At 37.7% G+C, this 11,213-nt stretch overlaps 1 protein-coding gene across 2 annotated transcripts; it reads right to left on the bottom strand.

Moving 5' to 3' along the window:
• Positions 1–1,907: 1,907 nt before the first annotated feature.
• Positions 1,908–7,063, bottom strand: med31 (mediator complex subunit 31). 2 transcript variants are annotated; one of them, NM_001004826.2, is given in 4 exon segments: positions 1,908–2,963; positions 4,525–4,621; positions 5,690–5,764; positions 6,965–7,063. In NM_001004826.2, coding segments are annotated over 4 exon segments (387 nt in total). In that variant the 5' UTR covers positions 6,987–7,063; the 3' UTR covers positions 1,908–2,770.
• Positions 7,064–11,213: the final 4,150 nt, after the last annotated feature.

Here is an 11,213-nt window from a genome sequence, read left to right as displayed (position 1 = left end):
TTTACTAATCAAATATTTAGTCAGTCACACTTACTTCACATTTTCTAGAACAGGCAGCCATCTCTAAAAAGGTATTCTCCCTTCCTTTCCCTCCTTGCTTCATACTACACATGTGTTTCATTCCCTCCCTCCCTCCCCCTCTGGCAGATCCGCTTCTGATTGGCTGGTGGGCATGTGTAGCTCAGAACAGGAGACAGGATCAAGTTACACACATGCTCAGAGAATAGGAAGGCTGCCGCTGGCACCTACAGGAAGGGGAGAGAGATTTCAGTGATGTCACTGTAGTATTCACACTGCTGTAGGCTGCCAGCACCATATCTCAGAGAAGCAAGCAGGGATCTGGGAATTTAGATATGCAGTAAGTACTTAAAAAGAATGCCTTTAGACTTACTTTTAATTTATATTAACCTTTCATTGTCCTTTAATGAATGGGCCCCATATTGTTTACAATATTTTGTGGAAGTGAATAAAAAACTTATAAGCAGATTTATAAAGCTTAGGACATAATTTCACCCCAAACGTTAAAATTAAATAAGAGCAAAATGTTCAACTGTCAAATATCTAAAGCTAATGAAGTGTGAAAATCATCTGGCCCAGGGTTAAAGAAGGTATATGCAGAGACTAGGGATGCACTAAATCCCGGCGTTAAGGATTCGGTTTCAACCAGATCTGCGTCCCCAGCCGAACTGAATACAAATCCCAATTAGCATAAATTAGCGTATATGCTAATTAGGATTCGGAAAGGGGTAAATGGGCAGTGAAGAAAAATTTTTGCAGTGAACCCCTTACAATCCTAATCAGCATAAGCTAATAAGGATTCGGTTTGGGATTCGGCCAAATTCTGCTGGGTGGGTTCGGTGCATCCCTACCAGAGACAGAAGCATTAAACTTGAAACATCACGTTTAGGGGGGAGAAAAGTAAAATAAACAAAAAAAAAACCAAAACTTTTTTATTTTTATTTCTGGTTGTACTAGCTGGAAACACTATAGCTAAAAAAGTGTTTGGAAGGTGGACAACCCCTTTAACACACCTCCAGGCATTTCACTTGAGCAGTTTCTGCTTGTGGGCCTCATAGCATTGCAGCTGGATTTGCCAGATTTACCGGACCTCTTAATGCATGGTTGTGCTGCTACATGACACCTACAGGACTCAGTGTTATAATTTGCTGGACGAGGTTTATTCCATCTCTGTGATTACAACAATGCTTAAAGGCCGTGAGGGGACTTGGAGAACTATTCCCGCACGGTCATTTTAACATACTGCTTAACCTGGGGATGAAAATATACCAGCTCTGCAAAGGTAAGTTGCATGCCTCCACCTGGTGTGTGTCTCTTACTGGTGGGGGATATATTGTTGCTGTAAGCTTCCCATGGAGCAGTGATCCTCCCAACCAGTAGCTTGCAAGCGACATGTTGTTTACCAAGCCTTTGCATGTTGCTCCCTTTGGTGCAGGTGCTTATTTTTAATTCCTAGCTTGAAGGCATTTTTGGTTGCAGAAAAAAAAAAAACTCATGTAAGCTGCCATTCCATATAAGGGCTACCAAATAGTCAATCACAGCCCTTACTTGGCATCCCCCAAGAACTTTTTTCATGCTTATGTTGCTCCAACTCTTTTTACATTTAAATGTGGCTAACAGGTAAAGGTTAGGGACCTCTGCCTCTGAGTAAAAAAGGGTTATGGAGCTCATTAGACTGCCTCTCAAAGTGCTATTTAAATCTAACCATATTGACAGCAATGGGACCTGCTTGGAGGACTGCTCATTGAGTGCCTGCTCCCAAACATACGGTTATTTCCCCTCCGCTAGCTAAAGGCTCCTTTCGCCTGTGGCGAGTTCACGGACTATTCAATTTATTCATTGCTATTTAAATCTACAACCATTTGCCAAGAACCATAACTCACACATAATGAAATTTTTCTATAAACCTTTATTTCTTACTTTTCAAATCTATTTAGAATCACACATTCTTAAGCATTTTTTTTTTTTAGAACTGTGCTCAACCATAACTGGAAATAAAGTATTTACAAGTGTGAGATTTCTATGCCAAGAACGGCTACAGCTGTAGGGCAGGGCAAAGACCTTATCAGAGTAATTGCCCCAAAATCGACATCTTAGCTGCTGCCACCATTGGTAGAAGACATCTTACTTTGGGTACAGTAAGTCCAGCTCAAATAATGGTTTGTAGGGCTGAAACAGCAGAGCTAACTCATGTACAGGAGCATTAATAAATGCTGCAAGATCACATTCTGAATATCTTTGTTCCATTGCAATTTTTTTGAACCTGTAGGAAATGTATACAAAAACAAAGCTCTAATATGGCCAGCATCATTCTGTAAAATACATTTTGCAACATATTGTTGGAGAATAATCCATGGCCTTTTCCCCAACTACCTAAGCTTTGAATGTGCTGCTTTCTGTGCTCTATAATAATGTGCCCATATAATTCCTATTTTTCTAGTACAGTGTATTTTCTTACAGCTTAGTTACTGGTCTGAGGGCAAGTGGATCCAACAGAGCATGTTGAGGCTAGAAATTATAATTATTCAGACAAATTGTCTGAAAATGTAGTTGCGACGGATTGTGCTTCTATTAATGGTCCAAAGAAATAGAAACCATGATCCCCAACCTCATATTATAGATGCATCTGCAATGTCATGGTCCAATCAGGGAGGCCTCACACTCCCACATGACTGTTTAAACAGTGCCAAGAATTCATAGCTCCAATAGTGCTCATAGTTCTCCCAATTCATAGCAGAGACAAACAGGCAAATCATTTTCCAGAAGTGTTGTTCTGCTGCTGCTGTTCTGCCAGGGCTTGCTGCATTCTCATCCTCTTGCGTGAATAGTGTTGCCAATGTAAGATTTGCTGTTCATCTATGAACTTGGCACACTGGGCATTTACCAGCTCTTTCCGGAAGTGTTCATATTGCAGCAGTTCCAACATATGTAAGCACTGTGGGTACCTACAAGAGATAAAATAAATAAATCAACCAGTGGGACAACCATCTTGCAGGCATTATGTGATTCTCCAAGAAAGCTCCATGGCTTCCAGTATGCACAAAAGATGCATAGTGCATATTGCACAGTTAAGTTACTACTAAAGCCCCTGAATTTGTATAGTAGATAATACACTGTTTGAGCAGCAGTGCAAATACTTAGAATACGGTGGATTGGGCTGATATAGGTGCCTACTCTGCATGCTCTCACACAATTTGGCTAGCCCACTGATACTGGTCTGTTGATTATATAAATTGTAAGATCGCATAGACATTAGGGAGGGAGATGTAAGTCATATGGTTATGACAAATCGATCACATATGCTTACAAAAGCATTAAGAAGGTTTTCTACATGGAGATTCAGATCGATAAGCCAACTGACCATACTCTGAGTGATGGCCAATCGACCAACCATCTCATTCCATGTGTAGCTAGTTTCATGTCAGCATAGTCTCAAGAACAAACATACAATAACTGGACCTATCCATGTTTTTATATGCATCCAATCCTCAAAATTCGCCTAGATATATGAAGACATAAATGAGGTGCATTTTATATCAGCAATAATCTGAAACTTCATGTTTTAGAGAAAGTAAAAGCTGGGTCAGTGTTGTCCAATGTTTTCCATATAGTTGCCCAATTATTCACTACACTATATGCTTGAGGAGTCATACAAAGTGTTTCTGGTACTATTTTCATTGGTGAAAATTCAAACCAAGGTTTGGTCTGTAAAAGCTAACAGTGTACTAATCTCTATTCTGTTGACTTGTGGAACAAAAGTACATAGACTTCTGTCCAGCATTCATAGTTGTGTTTACTATGCCCCATGTTTTATACTGCTCTTGCCAAACTAAAGCTATGTTAAAGGAATACTTTCATGGGAAAACATGTTTTTTAAACAGAACTTCTCCCGCAGAATTCTGCACGGAAATCTGTTTTTAAAAAACTCGAACATATTTTTTTTATACTTTATGTTGAAATTTCACATGGGGCTAGCCATATTCTTCATTTCCCAGGGTGCCACAACCATGTGACCTGTGTTTTGATGAACTTTAGTCACACTTTACAGCTAAGCTGCAAGCTAGATTAATATCGACCCCCTCCCAGCAGCCGATCAGCAGAACAATGGGAAGAGAGCAAGACAGCTGCTCCCAGTAGATATAAGTATAACACTCAATAGTAAGAAATCCAAGCCCGGATTGGGACTCCTCCAGTTACATGGGAGTAGGAGAAACAATAGGTTACCTGAAAGCAGTTCTAATGTGTAGCGCTGGCTCCTTCTGAAAGCTAAGAACAATGCACTGAGATGGCGCCTACACACCAATATTACAACTAAAAAAATATATTTGTTGATTTAAGAATACAATTTTAAATGGTAGAGTAAATTATTTGCTATGTAAACGGTGTAATTCAGAAATAAAAAGTATACCATAAAAATCATGACAGCATCCCTTTAAATACTTTATCATTTATCCTAATTGTATGTTATATCATATACATGTATACTGATTGAATTTATATACTTACTTTAAATATTTAGCATAATCTGGATCTTTCCAGTACAGCAGATATTTCAGATAATTCACAAAAGACTTATCCTTAAAGTATCCTCTTTGGGCCAAAACTGTTAGGGAAGAAAAAGCATATCAGTTTTAATGCATTTAGCAGATTCTTGCATTAAGTGAGAATTTGGATAGTGTCGCATGACTGACAATTTACAACCGTCTATCTACTTAGCCGAGTCAGATGCTAACCTGTCCCCCAGCTGTAGGGTTGCCACAATATTTTGCCAGCCTGGCCAGTAAAAATATGACTTGGTGCCCATGTAACCAGAGATTGGTAAAACAATTATTTGTCCCAGAAAAGTTTCCTTTCCTACCCTGCAGTGACCAAAATCAATGCACCAACTTGCTACTGACTGCAGTAAGTAGTCCATGTGTAACATACTGTGTACATACCTGTGTACTAATTACCTTATCTGACATTCCACTTATATGCACTGGTTTTAATTTACATATTGCTAATCTCATTTTTCACTGGAATATTTGAAAACTGTAAATATTTGTTATGAACACCATCTCAGCATATACTGTTTATGTATATGCAATATATAACTTATTGTTTACCAGAGGAATGCTCTCCATTTATTAAGGCAGTACCAAAAGCATTAACCAGTTTGGTGCCAGCTACATTTAATCCATCATATAAATATGTAAGTAAAACTAAAAACTTGTATTTCATTTAGATTTACATATACTCTACAGTTACTCCACTCCATAGTATAAGCATCCTCCATTTTAGTATTGCAGGCAGCCATGCAGGGCTTGGTATGGCTGCAGGGCCCAATCTACATAACAGATAACATTACAGTGGTCAGTGGTTGATAACCAGGGGGCAGATGTTAATAGTAGATTTCTCCTTTCCTAAACAAAGACAACCTCATGTAAAAAGAATCATTGGGGTTCATTTACTATGGACATTGGACAGATGTGCCTTTGGGCATAACCCATGGTGACCAATACAAGTCCTATATCCAGGTTTCCACATTTGTGATCACTATAGTATAAATAAATCTCTCTTGAGGAGTGGTCATTACTACATTGCACCGTGATCTGGTCATGTGTTTATTTTATTTTTTTTTTAAACTGTTTGGATCAGATCAAAAATGGAACTGGGATTCAGAAATACTCACAGTTAAGGTAATTTGGGTTTGCCAAACACTGAACAAATTCTAATTCTAACTGGAACCGAATCCGCTGCTGCTCATCTGAAATGTGAATATAACAAACAGCTTTTAATATCAAAATGTTCCAAAAAAGACAAACAGTCCACATTCAAACACTTTTTATTTAAATAAAATTTTTCTAATACTAGATACCATTGGATTCCCCCACAATGCAGCCATTTTCATCAATTAAGTCCATCCCTCTGGATCATATGAGGCATTTTCTCAGTACACTGAACTCCCGAAACATATATGCAAGGTTGTGTAAGCCAATAACTAGCAAAGGATTGCATTTTAGCTCTCTAAGAAAACCTGACAGGAATGCAAAAGATATCTAAATATTTATTGATATAAAGCAGTTTTAAAATTTATTTTTTATTAAGATTTTATATATATCTTTGTGGTTGTTCTCCAGCTTCCTTTAGACAAAAATATACAGGGAAGTTTAATGACCCCCTAAAGAAATGGACCCTAGAATGAGAGACTGATGAAATCATAAACAATTCCTGTAATGTGTTACCTAAATGTATTAGTAACTGAGTGGAATGTGAAAATGGAACTTCAGCTATAATTCTGTTTAAGAGACAGTGGGCTGCTGCTCAGGTGTATACATTGCCCACCAAAGACAATGACTTCTCAGTGAAGGAAAGAAATTGAAATCACTTGTGCCAAAAGCCGTCCATTATTTCTTCCAAAACTTTCTATGGAATATCTGCCCTAAAGCTATAACCGATACTGAGGGTTCTGCAAATCAAGGTTTATTACCAGTATTTGAAGGTGATTTTTACATATATATAGATGTGCAATTTCCAAGCAAAAAATATATGAACAAAATGCTAACGTCACTAATAAATACATTCCAACAAGGGAATATTCAGTAAATACAAAACTACCAGGCGATTATTCAGGCTCACCATTACCTTTAGCAGCTTCAAAAAAGAATAGAAGTTACATTTTCTCCTCTCTCTCTCTACCTTTACCGCAGACTCATCTGGTGGGTCTCCAATTGTTGCTGAGCTAACATCTCCCATTCCTGACAGTTATGGGACTTCCATTAGCTGTGGGAGCTATGGGAAAAGATATGGGTCTAAAAGCCCAACTCCACTTGCTGGTTATAGAACCCCTTAGCTTTCTGATTCCTAGCTATTTTTGACTTAAAATACAGCGCCATCACTGTCCGATAGTCCTGTGCAACCAAAAGCTCTCAGGTTTTTAAGTCACATTGCCACAGATATCTATTACCTGTCTCCATCGCAGTAGCCATAACAGCGCGATAGAAAAATTAGCTTCAAGTCTTGCCAGAAATTAGAACGTAAGGCAACTAACAAGCCCGGAAATGACCTAACGCCGGTAAAAGAAGTCTGAGCAAGCGCCAAAGGGATAAAAATGCGTGCCAAGCCTCGATCTGGAACAGATAGGAAGTTGTCACAATATATGTATTCTTGAGCGGGGGCTGCTATTGTCTTTGTTATAATCCTTAATGCAAACGTCGAAAGTGTCCGCAACTATCTGTGTCTGACTGATGTGCTTTAATCAAAATATATTATGTAGTTATTCTGATCGAGTGCGTCCAAATTTCCATGTGTTTAGTGATTTTTGATCAAACATTGGTGGGCTAAGGGTTGTGTCTGAGAGAAAGACTACTTCGAGAGTTTAGGTTGTAGCCAACTATACATCTAGATAATTCGAGAGACAGGGTTAGTCATGGGCTAATGTAGTAGGTCCTAGAACAGCAAGGGTGTAATTGGGTAGTTTATGATGAAGCCATTTTATACTCGTTAACCTGATACCAGTTAGAACACAAGACCGGCATAGAATCTAGCCTGATAGGCATGACCAGTTTAGGTTCAAGCGCACTACAAAACCCAATAAAGTAAAAAAAAAAAAATGCTGTATTTTAGCCTAACCATTATCCTATCCCTAAAGAAACATTTGACTTACTAGCCTAACCCTGGCCCTAACTTTAAACCTGAAACCAAATGTCCCCCAAAAAAATATTGCTTAGTAACAGTTACCATTATTATTATTGCACTGTGCAATAAATGGGTATATATAATGAACCTCTGTTCTGAGACCAGGGCACACATAAATTGTGATGCACAGAAAAAAATTTGAGTGAAAACAATTTTGTACTTGAGTACAGTTTTTCAATAGTTCGCATATGGTTGTGAAAAAATGAATAGCCAAGAATAAAATAGAGGGACAATTTCAATGAACATACAGACAGGTAATTAACACTTGACGCATAGTTTTATGCGTTAAAAAGTGATAGTTAATTACGTAACTCATATAGCATGCGCAAAGATCTCAATTACAGTAGAACCCCCAATTTACATCCCCGGATTTTAAGTTTTCCCGCTTTTTACACCGTTTTTTTGTGGTCCCACCAATTTTAATGCATTCCTATGGGCTCTATTCCCGGATTTTACATATGAATTTCCCGCATTTTACACTGTTTCTATCATGCCTCTCCCTAGCAAATCGCTTAGTTTTAAGGTGAAAATACAGCTTACTTTAGGAATTAAAGTTTCCCCCATGTCTTGCGATCACAGGCGCCATCTTAGGAAGGTCAGCGTCACCACTATCGCCTCATATTTCATACTGCGCATGCGTACCTTCCGGGAGCGTACAAAATACCGTGAGAGTTGCACAAGTATGGGGAACAGCTGTACAAGGTGCAGATTTTTAAAAGAGTACAGATTTTTGTTTCAGTGCTGTACAGTATTCTTTTCCGCATCTTATTAATTTATAGTGATATTCAAACTTTTAGCAAACACATGCATTAAATGCAAAATGTTTTACAGTACTGTAAAAAGTTGTTTCAGTACTTCTGCTAAAACCTGTGAAATAACTCAGTAAAGGAACTGTGTTGCAAATAAAAAATGATTCCTGTACTTATTTCCTTTAAATCATTGACATTTATGTGTCCTTAACACATTTCCCTGATTTTACACTTTCCCTGATTTTACATCTTTTTTTCATGGTCCCCTGAAAAACGTAAAATGGGGGTTCTACTGTATTGCAAAACGTTATGTCCATCGCATTGAGGTAATTATCAAATAGAAATAATACTAACAAATAATTCACAGACATATTTTAAGCGTTAAAAGCATGAAATATGATGATAATTATTGCAAATATTAACACCTATTAGGAGTGGGCATTACTAAACAACTTTGCGGTTTGTGGTGACAAGATGGAGTTTGCAGTGGGATTTTTTCTTGAATGTGAAGAAGAGGATCAAGTATCTGATCGTCCTAGAGTGATGCATCCTACAGTTTTCAGGGAAAGATCTACTCTAGAGGGATTATCAGAGGAGGAAATAGTGAGGCGCTATAGATTAAGTAGAGCTGCAATATAAAGCCTGTATGAGGTACTGGAGCCTTATCTGCAGCCACTAACACACAGAAGCCATGCTGTTCCTGGCATTGTCAAACTTCTGTGCTCCCTTAATTTTTTCAGAAACTGAAGTTTTCAGAAAGTTGGAGGGATATATGGTGGAGTGTCACAACTCACATTTTCACGTTGCCTTGGGCAGGTCCTGGATGCAATATGTTCAATGTCTAGGAATTTTATAAAGTTTCCCATCAATAGAAATTACTGGAACACCTAAAAAAGAGAGTTCTGTTGTGTCAGTGGCATCACAAATGTCTTAGGTGCCATAGATTGCACCCCCGTGGCATTTAATCCCCCACTAGACAAAGGGCATATTTTCCAGAATCGCAAAAATTACCATTCTCTGAATATCCAAGTCGTGTGTGACAGTAAGATGATGATCATGAGTATTGTCTCAGGATTTCCAGGCTCCTCACATGATTTTTACATCTTGAAGCAATCCGGATTATATGCTGATTTTGAAATAATGCATAAACATATTGCATGCTTTAAAATATCACTTAAAAATATGTCATCGCAAGATAAATAACGACAATAAAATCACTTCTTAATTCAGACAACTGTCCTTTTTGTGAATCAATCGTTAATCATCATGCTAAAAATAACACTAGTTTTTTCAGCCTTTTGTGAATCAGCCCCAATGTCTCTAAATAAGGTACAGGAAACACAAGCTGTTCCTTATCAACAAACATACACTAAAAACTAGAATCCACCATGTCTGGTATTTCTAAGTTGACCATTTAGATTCTGTCTGCTGTGAGTTACTGTAACCCCCCAAACATAAATAATTATTTAATAATTACTCATTGTTCCTCAGTTTACTTTAGTCCCTTTTTTTGTATTTCCTGCTTTTGAAAAAATAAAAACAATAAAGAAAAAATTACAATAGTGGAGATTCATACTGCAAGGTTTTCAAGTGACCTCCAACAATCTATAGTCTCTAGCCTTTTAGAATGTGGAAAATAGTGTGTGAGGTGGCAGTGGCACAAATTCACAACCCTGTTCTTGGGCAGCCTTTCCAATCCACTAATGAATCGATAGAAAACATGTCCTGGCTAACATACTGTATTTCAGTTCACATTTACAAGCTAAATGCTACTGCAGTTCCCTCAGTATCTGGTATCATAAGCAATGCAAGTAAATAACTCTTTGTGCAGAATAACCTATGCACATGCGTAGAGAACTCTTCAGTGCTGTCTTCAGTTTTTATTTACTATTAATTGCAATGTTACTCCTTAAAACAGTGAACTTATAACATGCAGAATACGCATATTTCATAAGTTTCCCTTTCCAAAAAGACGAGAGGGAAAGCACCATACAATGGTGCTTACCCTCTGGTATGGTTCAAACCCAGAGAATTCCGTAGTAGTATGTACCTGAAATAACTGCTGCAGTGCTTCCACCTATTTGAGAGCATATAAATGGGTAGGTCTAGGAACTTAAAAACAACATGCAGGAAAACTAATAAAGTTTATGTAAATTCCAGATAAGTACCGGCACTTTTTTTTACATGAGTGTTAATTTAACTGTTGTGTCAAGTTGATACCATTATCCCCAACTGTCTGCAGAAGCTATTAGTTCTGTGCATAACATGCCTGTTTTGTATAAATAAAGCATAATAATAAGAATAACATTTTGGAAGAGATTATAGATGTTACATGAATACAGTGAAAAAAACAACAGTACAACAGTAAATTATTTTTAATGTAAAAAGTTTATCTGTGTAGGCCAGGTCAAACACTGATAAAACAGCATCCAGAAGCTTAACTGCCAATGAGAAAGAAAGTCATGATTTCACATTAAATCTGCATGGCTGCTTATCCTGAATAGCATGCTTACCCTATTGACCTGAATCAGTACACTCTCTGTCCTGACGGGCTTGGCTGAATCATCCTCTCTTTATAAACAGAAAGATTGTAATTTGCTAAAGAAATACAAGTTGAAGTCTAAAATACTTTAATTACATAATAATAATTATCATAGGCTTATGATTAAGTGCGCATGCGCACGAAATGCGTCAGGCACCTTGATTTTAAATGGAAAAATAAAGATCGTGTTTTAGCACACTCCATCGTCCAGTGTGCTTGAAGTTCCT

The sequence above is a fragment of the Xenopus tropicalis genome, chromosome 2 (genome assembly GCF_000004195.4).
Source record: "Xenopus tropicalis strain Nigerian chromosome 2, UCB_Xtro_10.0, whole genome shotgun sequence".
NCBI classification, from domain to species: domain Eukaryota; kingdom Metazoa; phylum Chordata; class Amphibia; order Anura; family Pipidae; genus Xenopus; species Xenopus tropicalis.
Note: the sequence above shows the minus strand (reverse complement) of the source record. Positions and strands in the feature narration are given on the sequence as shown.